At 37.9% G+C, this 22,213-nt stretch overlaps 2 protein-coding genes across 6 annotated transcripts; one reads left to right on the forward strand and one right to left on the reverse strand.

The window, feature by feature from the left end:
* Positions 1–3,164: 3,164 nt before the first annotated feature.
* On the forward strand, positions 3,165–20,811 carry LOC122034276 (lysine-specific demethylase JMJ25-like). Of its 5 annotated transcripts, none has more exons than XR_006126669.1 (12): positions 3,165–3,412; positions 3,504–3,607; positions 3,698–3,797; positions 3,907–4,039; positions 4,104–4,167; positions 4,299–5,004; positions 5,127–5,456; positions 12,631–12,954; positions 13,040–13,112; positions 13,194–13,287; positions 13,365–13,484; positions 16,600–17,045. XR_006126669.1 is itself a non-coding variant. In XM_042593452.1 (12 exons), the coding sequence occupies exons 1-12, from the start codon at positions 3,350–3,352 to the stop codon at positions 16,603–16,605; spliced, it is 2,109 nt and encodes a 702-aa protein (XP_042449386.1). In that variant the 5' UTR covers positions 3,166–3,349; the 3' UTR covers positions 16,606–17,033. The 5 variants fall into 5 exon arrangements, 3 of the variants coding, with proteins under 3 accessions (XP_042449386.1, XP_042449384.1, XP_042449385.1); XR_006126668.1 differs by lacking the exon at positions 16,600–17,045 and adding an exon at positions 20,451–20,811 and having other exon boundaries at positions 3,166–3,412; XM_042593452.1 differs by having other exon boundaries at positions 3,166–3,412; positions 13,194–13,279; positions 16,600–17,033.
* LOC122034277 (leucine-rich repeat receptor-like serine/threonine/tyrosine-protein kinase SOBIR1) lies at positions 20,727–22,144 on the reverse strand. The gene has a single exon (XM_042593454.1). The coding sequence runs from the start codon at positions 22,118–22,120 to the stop codon at positions 20,870–20,872; it is 1,251 nt and encodes a 416-aa protein (XP_042449388.1). The 5' UTR covers positions 22,121–22,144; the 3' UTR covers positions 20,727–20,869.
* Positions 22,145–22,213: the final 69 nt, after the last annotated feature.

Consider the following 22,213-nt stretch of genomic DNA (forward strand, 5'->3'; position numbering starts at 1 on the left):
GAAGTTTGAGATAGATCCATCCGGCAATCTCCGAAACCACCGTTGAGCCGACCCAGAGAGGGTGGTGAGGAAAACCCGACACTTCACCCCATCTGTGTATTGATGCAGGGTTGCCGTGTTATCAAACTTGCCCAAATGATCATCCGGATCGGTGGTTCCATTGTATTCGCCGATCGTCGGAGGCACGTAGTGCTTGGGCAGAGGGTCTCGTAGAATAGCCTCTGAAAATTAACGATTAATCCGCTCGGGCGATGAGTCCGCTCGAGGGGCTTTCCCTTTTCTGTCTTTTCTAGGCATTTCATCCAAAGAAGATCCCCGATCTCTATTGGTTGCTGCAGCTTCGGGGGTGCGGAATAGGGCCCGATGAAATGCAACGGTGGCCTGCGGTGCTTCTGCTCGGCCACCAGACGCGGGCGTTGCTTGCTACTCCGGCCGCTCGGCTGTTGCTTTCTGTTTTTGCTCCACAAGCTTGGCGGCCCTCAACTCGATCAGAGCGTCGAGTTCCTCCGTGGAGAGCGTCACCGTGTGTTGTCGTCCAGCCTCGTCCATTGTTTCCGTTCGGATGCAGGAGCGTTCCCACAGACGGCGCCAAATTGATCCTGTCTGAATGCTGAATCAACGGACGCTGGGCACGTGGCGCCTCCCGGCTGCTGACGTGGATCTTCGACTGGTTGCACGAACCTCCGACGAACCTGCACAGAAGTCGGGCAGGGAAGGGGTTCCCGGCGACGACCCTCCGACGCTCAAGTCAGGCAAGCAAGTAGTAAAAAAAAGTGGCTCCAAAGATGTCCAACCGTACCTCCGGCGAAGTATAAGGCTTCTTATATAGGGCTGGAAGAAACTCATGCACACCAATCGACGTAAACACGTGTTCTTAGCCCATACCTCGGTATGTGTTTGTCAGAGAGCTTACCTGACACCATACTGCTACAGTCCAAGCACGCTCTCGATGGGACAGCAGAACACCTCGTTGTCAGATTAGGAGTATGGCCTAGTCATAGGACTTGACCGCTGTCATAAGATATAAATTGTTCTTTCCCTACCCCATGACGAGGTGCCCGTCCGGCCGGCTGGACGGGGCGTCCGGCCGGCTGGACGGGGCGTCCGGCCGACACTCATCTTACTCCACACCAAAACCAATCACACCCCGTCCGGCTCTTCGTATGCCTCGGTATGCTGGGTAGATCCTCGGTAAGGTGCTGTGGGGACTGCTAGCAGTATGTCACCTTGTCTTCGGCCTCTCGCTCGGCTCTTCGCTACTGTTCAATTGAGCGTCGGAACCCCGACTTCTGTCGGGGCCCCTTTTGTTGTCCGTTATTCACCGGTCGGCCGGCCGGGAGGTCGGCCCATCCTTCTCCGATCGACCACCTGACCTTTTAACTCTCACGTGGTATTGACCCCTCAGGATGGGGGTCCTCTGTTCTAACCGCCGGATCAGATTTAATAAAAATTATTTACATTCATTCAATATAAATAAATTTAAATAATTTATTAAATTAAATAGACATATGTTTAATCTGTTATGATTATAAATAAATAATATTCATAAATAATAATATCTATGAATAAATTTTATAAATTATTTTTATCAATCAAACTTAGTTCTAAACAATCTTATAATATTAAATTAATTAATTAATAAATTTAATTTTAAAAATTTAATAATTCCTTCCGTATTTTTTTCTTTATAAAAAAAAGGAAAAAATCATTTTAATAGATTTAAGTTAATTAGTTACCATATTTCATTCATCCAATTTTGATAGCTTAACCATAAAGGCAAGGAATAAACAGATCCCATGGGCTGCAAGAAAAGATGGCGCACGGCCGCTGACGGATTGAGAGTGTGTTGCTAAATTGGTTCATAATCGAGGTTAAATTGCGGCATTGAACCCTCTTATATGGCAACAACCCTAGGAATCGCTTTATTCCTACATCTCTCTCTCGGGTGATGATTGTCCAGGGACCAGAGCGCAAGAGCTAATGATGATGATGTGCGATGCTAGAGTGGAAAACCGCTACTAACTCGAATCGTTCCCCAATCGAGGAATAATTAGCCGCCGCCGCCACCGGAGAGAGTAAACGTGCGCGCGAGAGAAAAGAAAGGGATCGCGCATGCCCTAGTATTTTGCAAGATTACCGATGGAATTTGATTTCCGTCGATAATCCCCGACGGATTTCATATTCCGTCCGGGGTTATCGACGGAAATCAAATTCTGTCGGTAACCCCCGGATTTTCGTGGTTTTTTTGGCTAGAATAACGGGTTTTACCGACGGAATTTTTATTCCATCGGTAAACCTAAATTTTTTCGACAAAAATTCAATTTCGTCGGTAAGTATAATAACTAACAACGGAATAATATTCCGTCGGTGAATTTCATCGATAAATCAGGAAATTTTTATAGTGAAATTTTCCTTATTCTTTACCCAAATTTCAACGTTCTTTTTTTACCTCTTGTTTTTCACCATTAGAGCCATTACAGCAACCCTAGAACAAGCAATTACAGTAATTGAGACTTGAATTGGGATATTTATAGGTAAAAAGTTTCAAATTAATTTGATAATTTTATAAAAATTGACTGAAATACTCTTAAAAAGATTAATTTATTTGGATCATGGAATTCTTTTGTTACAAAGGTAAATTATAAACTATAATGCGCCATTTGTCTGTTTTGGAAATTCAAATGCTCTTTTTGACTTCAGTTAATTGCGGAAGATTTTGATAAGTTAATTAATATTTTATCAGCATGTAAATACAATAAATTTAGTAATCAATCTAATAAAAATTATTTACATTCATTCAATATAAATAAATTTAAATAATTTATTAAATTAAATAGACATATATTTAATCTGTTATGGTTATAAATAAATAATATTCATAAATAATAATATCTATGAATAAATTTTATAAATTATTTTTATCAAGAAAAGTAGAAAACTTCAATCAAACTTAGTTCTAAACAATCTTATAATATTAAACTAATTAATCAATAAATTAAAATTTAATAATTTAATAATTCCTTTCGTATTTTTTTCTTTATAAAAAAGGGAAAAAATCTTTTTAATAACTAAGAAAGTTTAAGTTAATTAATTACCGTATTTCATTCATCCAATTTTGGTAGCTTAACCGTATAGGCAACGAAATAAACCGATCCCGTGGGCTGTAAGAAAGGAGAGATTCGTCGTCCATCCGGATCTGGAATAATTTATCAACAAACGCAAGAGTTGATGCCGATGATGTGCGCCGCCTAACAACCCCGAATCGTTCCCCGAGGAATAATTAGCCGCCGCAAGGTGCATCCCCCTCAATTGCTACCGCCGCTGCTTCTACTTCCCGTGAGTGCGAACAATGATGGTGTCGGTGGAGGTGATGAAGAGGAAAAGAACGACCTTGACGGTGAGCCCTAGGAAGGTCATCTTTTTTTTCCCCCTCTAACATATCTATTTCGTTCATCGTCTATCTGCCATTTATTCTAACTCCCTTTTTTCGAATATGAATGTAGTTCGGAAGGAGAATGTGCCACCAATGCAGGAAGGCACGCGTTTCCACCATTCTGTGCTCCAGTTGCAGGAGCAGAAGCTACTGCGCCTCTTGCATCCGGCTCTGGTACACATATCTCTGCTGCTACTATTTTGCTCTGCTCCTTCGCTCTTAGATCATGGCATTACAATGAAGGTTTCATTTTTGGGGTTTTAGGTATCCGCATATGCCCGATGATATGGTAGCAAAGGCCTGTCCTTTCTGCCGTGAAAGATGCAATTGTCTTATTTGCTTGAGGGAGAGTAGCTCGTCTTTGGTCTGGACTTCTTTTCTCGAGTTGATTTTGTATTACCTATAGTTTACTTCGGTTCATTATTTTGAGTAGTCTGTAAGAAGCTTGTGTTTTATTTGGAAATGATGAACAGGTTTTAACCAATGATGTGGGCAAATCTGACAAGATTAAATATGCTGGTTACATGTTGCACTATCTACTGCCTGGTCTAAAACGATTGAACCAAGAACAGTTTATGGAGATGAAGATAGAGGCCAAGATCAGAGGTGCCAAATCTCAGAACTTCACATCCATAATTTTGAAATATATGCTCATTACTATTTTCAACAGGAATTCAAATGTGTGACCTGCAACCAGATTATGCAATTTGTGGAAGGGATGAACGGATTTTCTGGTACGTGACTTCCGCCATTTAGTTTGATTTGGCCTTATTTCTTCCTTATTTTTCCCTATGAATTCAATTGTTTGTGGAATTGACCTTTGTTTCTTTTTCTCTCTCTTTGCTTTTCTTTTCAATTTGATAAGCGACAATTGTAGAACTTCCATCTTCGACCTTCACAGAAGTTGTTCAAGTTGTTCATATGACTTGTGTCTTGGATGTTGTCGCGATATCCGTGATAATAACCTTCAAGCATCGGGTGAGCAAATGACATTCAATTTTCTTAACAGAGGTCAAGATTACATGCATGGTGGGCAGCCACAAAATTTCACTAATAAAAAAGAGGATAGCTTGCTTAATGATTCAGATCATTTTACTAGCTGGAAAGTGAATGCAAGTGGAATCATTCCGTGTCCTCATACATTGGTTGGTGGATGTGGTGTTTCTCATCTTGAATTGAAACACCTGTTTCCTAAGAATTTCTTGGTTGATTTGGAACTACAAGCAGAGGAATCAATCAAAATCTTTGGTCCAACCCATACATATAATTCTATTGAAAAAGTCGAGAGTGTGTGTGCATGTTCCACAACAAAAAATTCAAGGAGAGCTTCTTTCAGAAGGAATGATATGGATAATTACTTATATAGTCCATTGGCAAGTGATATTAAGAATGGTGATCAAAAGCACTTCCGGAGGCATTGGCTAAACGGAGAACCAGTCATTATTAGGGGAGTGCTTGAGGAATCACGTTTGATCTGGGAGCCATCACATATGTGGAGTACAATGTTTAAGAGTAATATTCCAACTGATTTATCACGTGTACGGGCTACTGATTGTTTAGCTTGCTGCGAGGTTAGCTTTTAAATCATATGGAACACATTGATATATTCTACTTCTTATTATGCATTAGCCAAATCATTTCTGTAGTCTATAGGCATCATATTCAATTGACATGATTATTGTTTGTTTTTCAGGTAGAAATAGATCCTCAGCTATTTTTCGAAGGATACACAAAGGGAAGGGTGTATAGTAATATGTGGCCTGAGATGCTCAAATTGAAGGATTGGCCAACTTCCAGCAATTTGGAGGATTTGTTACCAAGCCATGGAATTGAGTATATTAATGTGTTACCTCTTCAAGAATATACAAATCCACATAATGGTTCATTGAACGTTGCTGCTGCACTTCCCAAAGATGTATTAAAGTTGGATGTGGGACCAAAATCATACATTGCATATGGAATTGAAGAAGAGCTTGAGAGGGGAGATTCAGTAACCAAGATTCACTGTGATGTCTCTGATGCAGTAAGCTAACAATTTTTGCTTCTACGTTTGTATTCATAGTGTTAAAATGTTTTTTTGCATACAAATGATGGATTAACACAAATCTCAGGACCATGATTGCTAAGATTGAGATAAAGCAAATCTCTCTCAAATTTGGATTCCATATCCATCCTCTAGATCGGAGAAAGGGATAATAATTGGATAAACATTAATGACCTTAATGCATCATTTTCTTTCTTTGATATGTTATATTTCATTTATAATTATCTTTAAAGTTGCTGAACATGGACACTCTCTTTCGGACCTTCATATGTGTGGCTAAGATTGAATTTTAAAATGCTATGTTACTTGGGCTTGGGTATGAGTGTCCAACATGGATATGGAACTAAATGTTTCACATTTGATCTTTCAAAGTAGGAAGATGGTGACTCAGCATAAACAAGTTCATATTTGGACACTGTTACAGGGCGCGACAAAGCTTAAAATGAATAATTTTGGGTACTTTTTTGTACTTGCAATCATTATTAATTTTTAATCAGAAAAATAATTTAATAGAATTTCAATATATCAATTACAAGAAATTTATCTATTAGACTGTAAACTTAAGGTAGAGGGAGATATAAAAACATTAGTCAATGTAGTAAAATGAATTAATTTGCATATTATCAGTGATATATTCTTTTATAAATCTCAATGGAGATTATATGTATATGATATTAAAAGTTGATTTCTTGTCCGATGCTAATGTTAATATGATAAGGTGATAGAATTAGAATTAAGTAATTGGGCAACAAATCACCAAGATTGATCATTAATTACTTCCTTTTACAGAATCGTATAATTATTTAATACATAGATTGCTCTTCTATTAATTATATTATTCTCAGTTAAAAAACATGGAGACTTGATATGTAGAAGTTACTTTTTCCTCATTCTTATACACACAACACAGTTTTGTCTTTTCCTTTCTTTCACCTCTTTGTATTCCTTCTGATCTCTCCTTTTCCAACTTTGAAGCACTCTTCTTGCTTCTCTATAATGCCTCTGTTCTTCGCTTCTCTATGATGGTAGCCTCACGGAGAAGTTGTATTTCATACAACATTCCTATTATCTATATATATTAGTTTATATATCCGTTAATTAGCTAGTTGTCAATTAACATTACTATAGTTTCCTAAGATAAATTCTTTCCTAAGATTCCTAGTTTATACATAAATATGTCTCACTCTTCAATAAAGAATACATATTCTTTTTATCTCAAATAACATGGTATCAAAGTCATTTCGAAATTAGGGATTCAAAATTAGGGTTCCATATCTGCCTCTTCTTCCTCTCACATGCAACGACGCTCGTTGTCACGTACGTGCAACAGCGCGGCTTTTCACCGCAAAAGTCATTACGTGCCTCTGACCCTAGTGCAGTTGAATCCTGGCCCTGTGACCTAGCCTTCTTCAGGTTCATCCTTGGTGCCCTCAATCGCGACAAGGCACGCTATGGTGATCTTACCCTAGACGCCTTCCTTGCCATCTTCGTCGATCTCAACATCTCCAACACTGCTCTGCATTCCTCAATGCAAACAACACCTATGCGCGATTGCAGGTCGCGTCGTCTCATGCGCTGAGCATCCACTGTCGTATTGGTTTCCTCGACTTGGTTTCTTGGAGCGTTCTCCCTAGACGCGATTTACCGGACATTGTGCATTCTCCCTTGATATGATTTCTTGCCCCACTCGTGACGTGTTTTTTGATAGTTATTGGAGCCTCTACGTGCTAGCAGCCAATGCTGATATTTGGTTTGGTCTTCCTTCTTGTGCTCGTGAGTTTGTCTGTACTTGTCGTATTCTTCTCTTATTTGACTTCCTTTGGGATAAGGTCTTATGGCTGAAAATAAGTCTTCTATTGTGACGGATGTGGTCTGTGTGATGTCTAAAATCACGGACTGTAAGATAAATGGTTCGAACTATTTGGATTAGACTAAGGTAGTCATCTTTATCTACGAAATATTTACAAATATGGTCATTTGACTAATGACCCTCCTCAAGGTGATTCGAAGTAGACATGACTTAGAGAGGATGCTCGCTTGTTCCTTTATATTCAGTATTGATAGTGAGGTAATTGGTTTGGTCAATCACTGTAAATTTATAAATAACTTATGGATTACTTGGAATTTCTGTACTCGAAAAGGGAATCTCTCTCGCAGGTATAAGGTTTGCAAAACATTTTACCGTGTGGAAAAACAAGATCAGCCTTTGATCAATTATTTTACGGCGTTCAAGAAGACATATGAGGAGTTTAATATGTTGCTGCCCTTTAGCCTTGATGTGAAAGTTCAACAAGAGCATATGGCTATCTAAGTAACAAGTTCTCTCAGGTTCTGAGGTCTCTTCTTTATAAGATGTATTTAGTTGTGTTCTTCTTATATAAAGTACTGCATTTGTTCCGCTTAATAGTGCTTTGGTAAGTCGCAATACTAATTATGTGCTTGGAAGATTAACTAGTCACAGTAGAATGAAAGGTGGCTCACAGGACTTTAAAACTTGAACATTGAATTCGGATGGTATTATGCGCAACTACTATCGTAAGCCAGCTCATACGAAGTTTGAGTTTAGAAAGCTTTAGTACAAAAATCAACAAAAACACTTGGCCCATATTGCGTCCACTAATGATGTCTCTGATAAATCGATCCTTATCTCTACATATAAATTTGCTAGGTTCTCAAAATATTAGGAATCGCTTAAGTCTTCATCTCCCTCTGTTACTACTATTACTAATTATGGTAAATAAGATACATGTCTTCTTCCTCATCCTCCAAATGGATCATTAATTTTGATGCCACGGATCATATGACATGTAATTCTAGTATATTTTTGATTTTTCAATTTCAATCTAACTTTTTTGGGTAAGGCTTCGTACAATGGATCTTTTCGCGGGACTCCGCATGGTGGGATCTTCGTGCATCGGACTGTCCTTTTTTAATTTAAATCTAACACTCCTATCGTTACTTTAGCTAATGGGTCTCTATCTTGTATTTGTGAGTCTAGCACTATCAATCCTACTCCTTTGCTTCCTCTGTGCTCTATCTTACATTTACCTAATTTATCCTTTAATTTGCTCTCTATCAGTCAACTAACTCATAATCTTAAATGTTGTATCACATTTTTTTCTAATCATTGCTTATTTCAGGATCTTTTGACGTAGAAGATTATTGGTAAAGGATATGGGTTTGGAGGCCATTACATTCTTGACACCGCTCTAAAATTCTTTGGCTTGCTCGAGTGTCAGTTTTCCTTTTGAGGCTCATCGTAGGTTGGGACATCCATCTCTTCCTTTGCTCAAAAAAAACTTTGTCCACAATATGGTAAGGTGTCTTTATTAGATTGTGAGTCGTGTTAGTTTACAAAACATCACCGTCTTAGTTTGAGTCCTAGAGTAAATAAACGTACTACTATTCTTTTTTAATTAGTTTATTCTGATATTTGGGCTCCTTGTCCTAATTTGTCTAGACCTGGTTTTAGGTATTTTGTTACTTTTGTGGAAGATTATTCTCGTGTAACTTAGTTATATTTAATGAAAAGTCGTTCTGAGTTATTTTCTCTGTCAAGTGCATTTTATGCTGAGATTAAAACTCAATTCACCATTCGTACTTTATGAAGTGATAATGCTAAGGAATATGCGTACGGTTTATTCCAATCTTATATGGGTAATATGGGTCAGAATGACATGCTTTATGAAACCTCTTGTTTTAATTCTTCATCCCAAAATGGTGTGGCTAAAAACAGACATCTTCTTGAAACTGCACGGACCCTTTTATTTCAAATAGATGTTCTCGAACCTTTTTGGGTTGGTGTAATTTCTACAGCATATTTTCTCAACTGCATGTCATCCTTTGTTCTTCATGGTGAGATCCCTTACAAAACCCTTTTTCCCAATAAATCGTTCTTTCCTGTTAACCTTAGGATACTTGGTAGCACTTGTTTTATTCGGGATGTTCGTCTGCATGTCACTAAATTTGATCCCAAGTCTTTAAAGTGTATCTTCCTTGGTTATTCTGGACTTTAGAAAGGTTCTAGGTGTTATTGCCCCAGTATTAAAAAATATCTTATCTCAAGTGATGTTACCTTCATGGAAAACACACCTTATTTCCTGTCCTTACATATTCCGACAAGTCAAAGGGAGAATGATGATTTGTTGATGTATTCTATCACATCCTTCGCACCTGTCCCAGAACCGGCTCTTGTCAAGTCTCCAATTATTCAAGTTTACTCTAAGTGACAACCTTTTGATTCTTTTGTCCCCTCGGGATGGTCTAGTGGTTAGTGCATGAGGTGTTGCCACCATGAGGTCTGGGGTTCAAATTTCGGCAAAGCCGAGGTAAATGTCTCCCTTATGACTTATGTGCTAGTCCCTATTCCAAATGCTAGTAGCCGCCCATGATTTACCTCCTCCGTGTTGGTCCTAGACAGATTGGCGGAGGCACTAGGGGTGAGTGTATTCTCCTTTTGCCACCATGTCCTTCACCTACTACTTTGTCATTATGCAAAAGTAAACGCCAGTGTATTTATCCTACTTCTTTTGTTTCTTTTAATGACTTGTCGTCTTCCTCTTATTCTTTTATTGCTTCACTTGACTCTATCTATATTCCTAAAATTGTCTGTCAGGTCATATTTCATTCTGGTTGGAAAATGCAATAACAGAGGACACGAATGCTTTAGATGAGAATGCCACTCGAGACTTGGTCAATCTACATTTAGAGAAATGGCCTATTGGATGCCAATGAGTATAGTTAATCTGGATGGGTCAAACCTATAGTGTGGATTATTTTGACACTTTTTTCTCTTGTTGCAAAGTTGATTCTATTGTTTATTTCAATGGCCGCTACTCATCATTGGCCTTTACATCAACTTGATATCAAGAATGTTTTTCTTTATGATGATCTTCATATGGAGCAATCTCTAGGTTTTGTTACGGGGAGTCAAGTGAGTTTGTCGTCTTCAAAAATCTTTGTATGGTTTGAAACAGAGTCCTCGTACTTGGTTTGGAAAATTTAGTTGGGTTCTGGAAAATTTGGTATGATGAAAAGTGTCTGACCATTCTGTATTATACAAGCAGTTAGGAGTTGGTATCATTATGTTAGTTCTGTATGTGGATGATATTGTTATTACTGAAAGTGAAACTACGGGAATGCGATCTCATAAATTTTTTATTCATACTCAGTTTCACACGAAAGACTTGGGATACTAAGGTGTTGAAGTTACGAGGAGTAAAAAATATATATTTCTATTTTCGAGAAAATATGTTCTCGACCTATTAACAGACAGGAAAATTAGGGGCAAAGTCTTGTAGTGTTCCAATGACTTAGAACATGTACCTCACAGGAGAGGGAAACTATTTGAACATCCTGAGAGATATTGAAGGTTGGTTGGGAGTTGAATTACCTTACCGTGACTCGTCTAGATATTGTATATTCGGTTAGTGTTGTCAATCAATTTTTGTCATCTCTATTGGGCAGCATTAGAGGAAATTTTGTATTACTTGAAGGAAGTACCCGGAGGGAGTATCGTATATGGAAATCATGGACACTCATATTGAATGTTTTTTAGATGCATATTAGGCATGTTCCAAAATGGATAGAAGATCTTCTTCAAATTATTATATCTGTGTGTGAGATAATGTGGATATATCAACTCATGACCAAAGTAGGACTTAACATTTCATTACCAGTAAAACCGTGGTGTAATAACCAAGTTGCTCTTCATATTGTATCGAATCTTGTGTTTCATAAGCAAACTAAGCACATTGAAATTGGTTGTCATTATGTTTGTGAGAAAATTCAATAAGGCTTGATCTCTACAAGATATGTGAAGACCGGAGAACAACTAGGGGGCATCTTCACAAAAGCTTTAAATAAGGTCTGGGTTGATTATTTTTGTAACAAGTTGGACATGATTAATATCTATGATCCAACTTGAGAGGGAGTATTATCTGTATATATTAGTTAATATATCTGTCATTAGCTAGTTGCCAATTAGCCTAATTATAGTTCCCTTAGATAGATTCTTTCCTAACATAGATTCATTTTTGTATATAAATATGCCTCACACTTCTATAAAGAATACTGATTCTTTTTATCTCAAATAACAATTCCAAAGTAGAGAAGGGTCTTGATCTAATGTCACTTCCTTTTGCTTCTTCATAGTGATAGGCTATCAAAGGACTTTGCAAGCTTTTGCTTTTCAATTTAAGGTTGCTATCTGATTTCTAACTAAGGTGGTTAGATCTTCATCATCGTTTTGAATTTCTCATGGGGGCTTACTGGAAAGGCTGCAAACATTCTCTGCTTGATACGGCTTTGAAAATAGACAAGTCCGGTTTGTTGGACTCATTTTATACTTGTACGTATGCCATGTATGTCTACAGGTTGAAGAGAGGGAATTCTGAATGCGAGTATCTTAGCTGATAAGTCTATTCCCTATTATTATCTTTTATATACTTCATTATTTTACAATTTTAGAAGCTGCAGAACTTTTACTGTTTTTTTTGTTTGATGGACATTTTGGCTCAATGTCTCCCATCTAATGTAAAAAATCCCTGCATTTTTTCTGCTAAAAGTGACAATAGTCAGACATGTAAGCAATTAGAATCGTTCATGTGACTTTTTTCTAAAAAAAAGGATAAATCATGCATGTGATACATTGACTGAAAAGGCTAAAGATTTCAACTGAAAAATAGCTTCCAGAGCTTTTTTTTTTTTGATAAATTGTTTCTTGAATCTTCTTTCTAAAACTGCTACCATTACTGATTTAAGATCCTCATTTCTTAAAATGTTTCTATTTTTTATCCTGATTGCAAAATATCATAGAACTGCTACCTGCTATCTGTTTTTATTTTTATTTTTTTTTCCCAGTAACTTGCTTCAAGGGAATTAGTGAATGTAAATCTTCCTTCAGAACTTGGGCTTCTTTTCATGTTCTTTATCTGCGCCAGCTGCAAATCAGTATAATTACCATGCTCTTTAGTGTCATTGTTAATTCAGAAACCTTTTATTTCTGGGAATTTTTAAAATTAGCCTGCTTCAATTGATTAAACTGTGTTATCCGCATATAATTATTCTTCTTATCTCCCTTAATAGTGCACAACACCAGTTGTTTCATAATGAGATAATCTTGTAAGTGGAGTTTACATTTTTTCTTTGCTAGGTAAATATATTAATGCACACTAGTGAAGTAATACTTTCTCGGAAGCAAAAAGCTGCAATAAAAGTTCTAAAGAGAAGGCACAAAGCTCAAGATTTAATGGAGCAACTTCAAGATGTTAATGTTGATGAGGCTGAAATGAATCAAGATTGGAGAGAAGAGATAGACTGTATAGTTCCAGAGCTGACAGATGATTTTAAGGGTTCAATAGAAAATGCAGGAGCTTTATGGGATATCTTTAGGAGAGAAGATGTTCCTTCTTTACAAGCTTACCTCAAGAATCATTCAAAAGAATTCCGACATGTTTATTGTTCTCCAGTTGAACAGGTTTGTTATTGTCCCAAGTGGTATCATTAATAGTTAGTGCCTCCAACAATGAGATAAGAACTTATCTTTCTCTTATTGTGATCAGGTATTTAATCCCATCCATGATGAAACATTTTACCTGACTAGAAAACACAAAAGGAAGCTCAAGGAGGAATTTGGTTAGTAGTTTTAAGTGATATGACATTCTAGATTTCTACATTTTCTTAAATAATTGTATCCTAATAATTGAAATGATATAGGAATTGAACCATGGACTTTCACACAACAACTTGGTGAAGCTGTTTTTATTCCTGCTGGATGTCCTCACCAAGTGAGAAATTTGAAGGTACAAAGGTTTGGCTATTTAGATATCTGGGATTTATGTTTTTGTCTATTAAATATTTCACTAATCCAAAAATTTCTCTTTGCAGTCATGTACCAAGATTGCAATAGACTTTGTTTCACCAGAAAATATTGATCAGTGCATCCATTTAACTGAGGACTTCAGATTGCTTCCGAAAAATCACAGAGCCAAAGAAGACAAACTAGAGGTTTGCTCTTTTTGTTAATAGCATCTTATTCTGATGATGTGTGCAAGTGGATTTTTGAATCATTTACCTTACAGATAACAACTCTTCACTTTTAAGTTGATTTTAGCATCTTTTGATTGGTCCTTAGTGTATTCTCTATTTGATTTTTCAGAAGTAAGCCCAACTTGATTTTATTTTATCAGACTTGCTTGATCACTATCAAATCTGGTTATGATGTACATTATCTCAAGACTAAAGGTTGTGACACAGGAAAATCACCATCTGTGTGACCACTTGGTAAAGACCTCTATCCCTCTAACAACGCTCCTACCCAGCCAAATCATTTGGCAGTCTCTCATTGGTCAACTGACAGCTGTAGCAGTGTGATTCTGATCTTAAACTGTTGTGTGCTCATAGATAATGGACTATTTCTTAGGACGGAATCACTTCTACTTAGCCTGAAGGATAAGCATATTATTTTACAGACTTGTTTATCTAGATAATTTTTTGCTTCTATTTATTTTTATACATTTTCAATCAAACATCAGTTGGCACGGGAAAAAAGAAAAATACATGGCAATTCCAATCCTTTACATTCTTCGCCTTTGCCTTAATAACATATCTTGACATCTAGAAGATTATTTTTTGTCATGGTTCAATTCAAATCTATGTTATGTTAGATGGACTGGAATTTAGAACCAAAATTCTAATGCAAGTTTAGGTTTGCTACCTAGACACCAAAATCAAACCCCTTTGAGGTTAGAGGAAGACACTTTCCATGTTGGTGATTTCCCATGAACTAAACAAAGGTCTAATTGAAGTCAGCAATGTTTACAGCTGTTAAGACAAAAAAACTAGTTATATTAGGGTTGCAAGCCTGTGCGCACATGGTCAATTCATACATGTAATAATCTTAGGTTGATTGAAGTATTTGAGAGGTCTAAGGTGCATGATGGGAAATTGTCTTATGTAATATTGTACTCTCTTTTTTGTCAATAAAATTTCTTAAGTCAAAAGTGGAATGCATGGATTTCATAAGTTGCAATAAAATTTATCCATAGAGGCTGATCAGCCATATTTTGATCCTGCCTATTTCAATCATATTGTTGAAAGTTTGAGATATCTTACATGCACAAGGCCTGACATCATCTGTCATGTACGGAGTATGATTGATTTGCAAGTTTTTGGGTTTTCCTTGACAACGGTGCATGCAAGTTACCAAAAGATGCATGTGATACATATTAAATGACACATGATCTCTAGTTATTCTTCAGCATATAATCCTGTCATTGTAGGCTTACTTTGTAGTGATTAGGCACATTTCAGAAAAATTGTAATATTTTGTGTATCATTTTGATTTGAAACTGTTTGTTCATGCTTGAGAACAAATATTTGTGCTTCTAATGTGTGAAGCGGAGCATGTAGTTGTAGCTTCAAGTGTGTGTCAAGAAATCTAGCTTTACAATTGATGAATCCCAACCAATGGCTCTATGTTGGTTTTTGTTGTTAATGTTCTGCAATCAATTTGACCAATAAAACTAGTCAGCTTGGAAGAAACAAGGATCAAAAGTGCTTCCATGTCCTCAAATATCAATTTGACTAAAGAGATATTGAATTATAATATGATATATTTATTACGCCCCAAATCAGCATCAAGTAGGAAGACCAATTTGATCGCACACCAAACTATTAGAAGCTTGATGCCCTTGTTGAAACTAAAGCATTGGATAAACCCTCATCAAATAATTGAAGGCTGAGTTGGTAATGACTGAGCTAATTGCTGGCCGATTTTGATGCTATTCTTGATTTTCTATTGTCATTGATTTTAATTTCTATTTCCTAAAATTTGATAAACACCAACATTGTTGATGTTAATTCATATTTTCTAGGATTGATAGTCACTCACTCAAACATTCTTGGTGTCTTTCCCTTTTTTCTTGGATTGGAGTAGTTATAGTAGGGTTACTTAAGTCTTGTTTGCAGGATCTATGTTATTGTAAAATGTTTGGTTTGATTTGATTTATGAAGTTAGCGGCCTTCATTAAATTCCAATTTATCTTTTCTCTTTACTTTGGATGTATAATTTTTCTTTAATTCTTCTTTTCCATCTTTTTATCCAACATTAAGGTCGTTTAAATATTACACTTGCTTACTATAAAGCCCAACATATGGATTTTACTTGGAGTAGCCCCATATAGGGATAACAATGGGGTGGGTGGTTTTTAGTTTTTTGTATTTGTCCCATATATAACAGTGTGAGTTATGGGAGGAATTCTACTTTCCCATCTCTCCCATGCGGTACTTCATATGCGAGTCAGATTGGGGGCAAGGCAACAAATGTAAACTAAATATATGAATGTCACAAAATTTACACATTACAAACTATATTTCATGTGGCACAAGCATGGCAGGAAATAAAAATTTAATCTCATACTTGCTTCGTGTTGCTTAACTAGTTTCATCCCCTTCTTGGTCCCATTTATTTAGGGGCAAGAAAATTTATCATCCCTAATCCCATATCTAGTTGTTACTTTGTATATCAATAACCTGCCCTATTTCAAAAACTATATTGTCCTTTTTGCATTGTGGCAACTGAACTTATCAAACCTGTTAGCTGTACATATCTGTTAAGTGTATATATAGCAGTATATATCTGTATATATCTATCAATTATGTTAGTTGTTAATTAGCTTCCTAATTGTTGATAGTTTCTTAAGGTAGATTCCTAGTCTTGTATATAAATATACCTCATCTTTCAATAAAATGTATTATTCTTTCCATCTCAATTAACGTGATATCAGAGCATTAGAAATTTGAAATTAGGGTTCATCTCCGCCATAACCTTCATCAACTCGCCGCCCATCAGTCGCTGCGTCTTAGATCTTCTCTTCACCCTTTCTGGTCTTCATCTCCTTCAGATTCCAGTAGTCTTCTTCGCTGCAGCCTTCTGAAACTTCCTTCGGATTCCAGCAGCCTTCTTCGCTGCAGCCTTCTAAAACATCCTTTAATTCTTCTCTTCTTTGACTTCCTTTGGGACTTTGTTGTCTATTTTGTTTTGTATTCTCTATTTGGTCTTCCACTATTTTTCCTGGGTTTCAAGGTCTTATAGCTGAAAATAAGTCATCTATTGTGACAGATGTGATGCATGTCTAAAATCACGAACCATAAGCTAAATAGTTCAAACTACTTGGATTGGAGTAAGGCTATTCGCCTCTATCTACGAAGTATTGATAAAGATGATCATTTGACTGATAATCCTCCTAAAGATGATTCAAAGCAGATATGGCTTACAGAGGATGTTCGCTTGTTCCTTCAGATTCGGAGTTCTATTGATAGTGAGGTAATTGGTTTGATCAATCACTGTGAATTTGTGAAAGAACTGATGGATTATCTAAAATGTTTGTACTCTAGAAAAGGAAATCCCTCCCGCATATATGACGTATGCAAAGCCTTTTACTATGTGGAAAAACAAAATCAGTCTCTGATAAATTCCTTTATGGCATTCAAGAAGGCATGAGGAGCTTAAAATGTTTCTACCCTTTAGCTTGAAGGTTCAACAACGTCAACGAGAGCAAATGACTATCATGAGCTTCCTTGCTCTATTAAATCACAAGTTCTCTCTAATTCTGAGGTCTTCTCTTTACAAGATGTATTTAATCGCATTATTCGTACATAAATTATTACATCCGTTCTACATAGTAGTGCTTTGGTACGTCACAATTCTAATTTTATGCTCAGGAGGTCAACTAGTAATATAGTGGAAACAAAGAAAGTGGCTCTCGGAACTTTAAAACTTGAACGTCAAATTCTAGTGGTATAGTGTGCAACTACTATCGTAAGCTAGGCCATACGAAGTTTGAACTTCAGTACAAAAATCAAGAAAAACACTTGACCCATATTGCGTCCACTAATGAAGCCTTTGATAAATTTGTTCTTATCTCTGCAGATGAATTTGTCTAGTTCTCACAATATTAAGAATCACTTAAGTCTTTATCATCTTCTATCACTGCTATTGCTGATTCAAGTAAACACAATGCATGTCTTCTTTTCTCAGCCTCCAAATGGGTCATTGATTTTGGTGTCACGGATTATATGACAATAATTCTAGTCTTTTTTCTACTTTTCAGCTAATAATCCTACCACTACTTTAGCTAATGGGTCTCTATCTTATGTTTGTGGGTCTAACATTATCAACCTTAACCCTTTACTTCCTCTATCCTCTATCTTACGTTTATCTAATGTATCCTTTAATTTGCTCTCTGTCAACTAGCTAACTCGTAATCTTAACCAATCATTGCTTATTTCAGGATCCTTTGACGAAGAAGATTATTGGTAAAAGACATGAGTCTAGAGACCTCTACATTCTTGACACATGAGTTTAGTAAAGAATGATGATTTATTGGTAATATTTTGTCAAATCCTTCGCTCCTGTATCGAAACCAAATCCTAGCAAGCATCCTATTATTCAAGTCTACTTTAGGTGTCAACCTCTTGATTCAGGTCTTACACCTTCGTCAGCAAATCCAGTTAGGCAAAGTTAAATGCCAATGTACCAATCCTACTTCGTTTGTTTCTTATAACGACTTGTCGTCTTCCTCTTATTCTTTTATTGCTACACTTAACTCTTTCTATTCCTAAAATTGTCCATGAAGCCATATCTCATCGTAGTTGGGATGATGCAATGTGAATTCTTTAGATGACAATGGTATTTGGGACTTGGTCGATTTACCTTCAGGGAAATATGCTATTGGATGCAAGTGGGTGTTTGTAGTTAAAGTCAACCCGGATTGGTTAGTTGTCAGATTGAAAGCCCGTCTTGTCGCAAAGGGCTTTGCTCAAAGCTATAGTGTGGACTATTGTGACACTTTTTCTCTTGTTGCAAAATTGACATATGTTATGGCTGTTACTCATCATTGTCCTTTACATCAACTTTGATATTAAGAATGTTTTCCTTCATGGAGATCTTCAGGAAGAAGTGTATATGGAGTAACCTCCTGGTTTTGTCGCTCAGGAGGAGTCGAGGCGAGTTTGTCGTCTTCGAAAGTTCTTGTATGGTTTGAAATAGAGTCCTCATGCTTGGTTTGGAAAATTTAGTCAGGTTGTTGAAAATTTTGGTATGATTAAAAGCAAATTTGACCATTCTGTATTCTACAAGCAGTCAATAGCTAGTATCATCTTATTAGTTGTGTATGCGGATGATATTGTTATCATTGGAAGTGATACTACAGGAATCTCATCTCTTAAATCTTTCATTCATACTTAGTTTCACACGAAAGACGGGCGCCAAAGTATTTCTTGGATGTAGATGTTGCGAGGAGTAAAAAAAAAATATATTTTTATCTCAAAGAAAATATGTCCTCTACCTATAAATTGAGATCGAAAAATTGGAGGCAAAGCCTTGTAATGCTCAATGACTCAGAACATGCACTTCACAAGAGATGTGGAGCTATTTGAATATCCTAAGAGATATCGAAGGTTGGTTAAGAAGTTGAATTACCTTACCGTTACTCGTCTATATATTGCATGTCCGGTTAGTGTTGTCAGTCAATTTATGTCATCTCCAACAGTTCATCATTGGATAGTGGTAGAGCAAATTGTGTTACTTGAATGGAGCACTCGGACGAGATATCATATATGCAAATCATTGACACACTCATATTGAATGTTTTTCAGATGTAGATTGGGCAGATTCCAAAATGGATAGAAAATTTACTTCATGTTATTGTATCTTTGTGGGAGAAAATTTAGTCTCATGGAAGAGTAAAAAATAAAATGTTGTGTCATAACCCTGTGCAATGTCCGAATATAGGGCTATGACAGAGTTTGTGTGTGAAATAATGTGAATATATCAACTCTCGACTGAAATAGTACTTGAAATTTAAGTACCAACGAAACTGTGGTGTGATCATATTGCATCAAATTCTGTAATTTATAAGTGAACTAAGCACATTAAAATTGATTGTCATTTTATTCGTGAGAAAATTCAACAAAACTTGATTTCTACATAATATGTGAAGACTAGAGGGAGAGTGTTATTATATGTACTTCAACTTGAGGGAGAGTGTTATATATGTTATATATTTGTCAATTATGTTATTGTTAATTGGCTTCCTAATTATAGATAGTTTCTAATATAGATTTCTAATCTTGTATAAAAATATACCTCATCTTTCAATAAAGTGTATTATTCTTTCCATCTCAATTAACAAAACCAAAACCTGGTTGCACATTTAGTTTAATTGTGAAACATTGATGTCACTTAGTCCTTTGCTCATACTTTTCCAATTAAATTGCTTTAACTGCACATTTAGGCACTTAAATGGTGTCGTTAGCTCATGATAGAAAGTAAGAATTTTTATTACACATTTAGGCACTCAAGTGTCAGATCTTATGTTTGGTGTCAAAAATGACCTTAATATTTCAATTCCAATGATATTTTGATCACAAACTTTATTCTATTTTCAAATAACTTTTTTATTATACAACATAGTTATTTTTGTCTATGCAATCATATTGCAAGTCGTCATGTTTGGCTTGGTGGTCTTTAGGTGTAATGTGTCATAGGGAGCCCGTCTTACCTCTTACCATCGCACCGTAGCCCGACCTGATACTTGATAGACAAAGAAGTTAAAGGATAAATTCAGCCAGCACCTTAGCATTTAGTTTTAGATATATTTTCCGTGGTAGGTTATTGTTGAGCCACAAGGGTCATGGATAGGAAACTTTTCACTTTCCATCTGAATCATTTGAAATCTTAAGAAATGTAATGAGGCTTTGCCCATTGGCTAATGCCCATCCAATATCATGATGCACGATTTTTTCCCCTCTATTTTCTGTCTGATATTTGTGACAAAGAACATGCAACGAAGTCTTATTTAAACTGCATATATCGATGGCATTTTGCTAGGTTTACCTGTCACCTTCTCATTCCGCAATCAAATGAACTCATTCAAGCATTGTTCTTTCTGTGAATTCTCTGATGAACAGGTGAAAAAGATGATAGTCCATGCGACTGAGAAAGCTGTTCGCACTTTGCAAGAACTGTCGCCTTACCCAACATGAGATTTTTGGCATTCTTGACGGAAGCCAGACAGAAGCTGAGGACCCAAAGGAAGGGCTACAGATACAGACACAGATACGAGCAACAGGGAGTAAAATTTTCTATAAATTTAAACCAATGTTAGAATAGATTTTCTTTCGCATTTTTATAATCATATCTTAGGAGGGACTTTGATTAAGTAGTTTGAAAGATAATCTAGCTGTTCTTGATTTAGTCGTGAAGGATTGATTGGTTGTTTCTCAAAGCTGATTAGAATTAAATAAACAATCTCATAAAAATATGAAATCATTTAATTGTTATCGTTAATATTATTGTGAGTGGATTGGACTGATCCCCTCGAGACGATCTAGTGGTTAGCGCATGAGATATTGTTACCGTGAGTGGATTGGACTGTCTGCGATAGCATGCGACGAACGTCCCTAGTGTCAGGCCTCTGGTTGGGGTCATCGTAGGTGCAGAAACACGCGACCTTCAGCACCAGAAGCATCTGCTCCTCGAACCCTTTCCCTTGCAAGTTTTCGTCGATCGCCGCCGCAAACTCCTCATCGGAGCTCGCCACCACCCGCCGGACCCAACTCACTAGGCTCATTTCCTCAATCTCCTCCAAGAACTTGTCGCTCGGGAACCTCCCCGTCACCAGCACCGCCAGAATCACGCCGAAGCTGTACACGTCGCACTTGTCCGTACAGACCAGCGTCTGGTAGTACTCCGGCGCGATGTATCCCATCGTGCCCACCAGGTTGTTGGACCGCGAGGTCCATCCGCTCCCGCCGCCGCCGTTGCCGCCGCTCAGCATTTTGGCGAGCCCGAAGTCGGCGATGCGCGGGATGAAGTGACGGTCGAGTAGGATGTTGGCGGGCTTGAGATCGCGGTGGATGACCCGCGGCCAGTGCACCGCGTGGAGGTACTCTAGGCCGGCGGCGATGCCCAGCGCGATCCTCTGGCGGATCGGCCAATCGAGCGCCGCCCCGCGCCGCCGGAGGAGGTCGTGCAGAGAACCGTGCGGCATGTACTCGTAGACGAGGTAGTGGCAGCGGGGTGGGCTCGGAATGTGCGCCAGCAGGCGGAGGAGGTTGGGGTGGCGCATGTAACCCACCGTCCGGATCTCCGACTGCACTTGCCGCATGCGGCAGTGGAACCCCTCGGGCTCCTCTTGGCCGTCGGCGGGCAGATCGATCTTTTTGATGGCGACGCGCAGCGGCCGGTCGCGGAGAAGGAGCTCAGCTTCGTAGACCTCGCCGCAGCCACCGCGGCCGATGACCTTGCCGGGGCGGGGAACGCCGTCCTGCTGGAGTTGATGGATGAAGAGGTCGAACTCCGGCCCGCGGAGCATCGGGCCGAAGACCATCGGAGCGTCTCCCGCCGGCTCCTCTCCCTCCAGGACAGTGACTCTACTGACGAGGGTGCAGCCGGCGAAAAAGAATCTCCGGAGGAGGAGCAGGGAGCGCCAGAGGAGGAAGAGGAGGATCCCAACGGCGAAACCAACGAAGAAGGCAGCGATGGCGTCCAGATAAAGAGGGTGTTGCAGGAAGAATTGTCTCCCCGGATGTGGCAGCTTTTCAGGAGCTGTTTCTGCTTCGCCGGTGAATCGCCTCATGCTCGTTAGTCTTGCGAAAGTGGAGCTGGCAGGGAATAAAAAATAGAAGAAAAAAGAATCATAATTTAAATCTTACGATTTTCAAATGTAATA

This window comes from Zingiber officinale, chromosome 11B, assembly GCF_018446385.1.
Source record: "Zingiber officinale cultivar Zhangliang chromosome 11B, Zo_v1.1, whole genome shotgun sequence".
Taxonomy (NCBI): domain Eukaryota; kingdom Viridiplantae; phylum Streptophyta; class Magnoliopsida; order Zingiberales; family Zingiberaceae; genus Zingiber; species Zingiber officinale.

What these genes read in the sequence shown, in the direction of transcription:
- LOC122034276 (XM_042593450.1), top strand. Translation starts at nt 3,350, where the DNA reads ATGATGGTGTCGGTGGAGGTGATGAAGAGGAAAAGAACGACCTTGACG. An exon ending in GCCTCTTGCATCCGGCTCTG is followed by an intron (nt 3,608 to 3,697) that starts GTACACATATCT and finishes TTGGGGTTTTAG; the next exon opens with GTATCCGCATATGCCCGATG. An exon ending in CCAAAGAAGACAAACTAGAG is followed by an intron (nt 13,485 to 20,450) that starts GTTTGCTCTTTT and finishes TCTGATGAACAG; the next exon opens with GTGAAAAAGATGATAGTCCA.
- LOC122034277 (XM_042593454.1), bottom strand. Translation starts at nt 22,120, where the DNA reads ATGAGGCGATTCACCGGCGAAGCAGAAACAGCTCCTGAAAAGCTGCCA.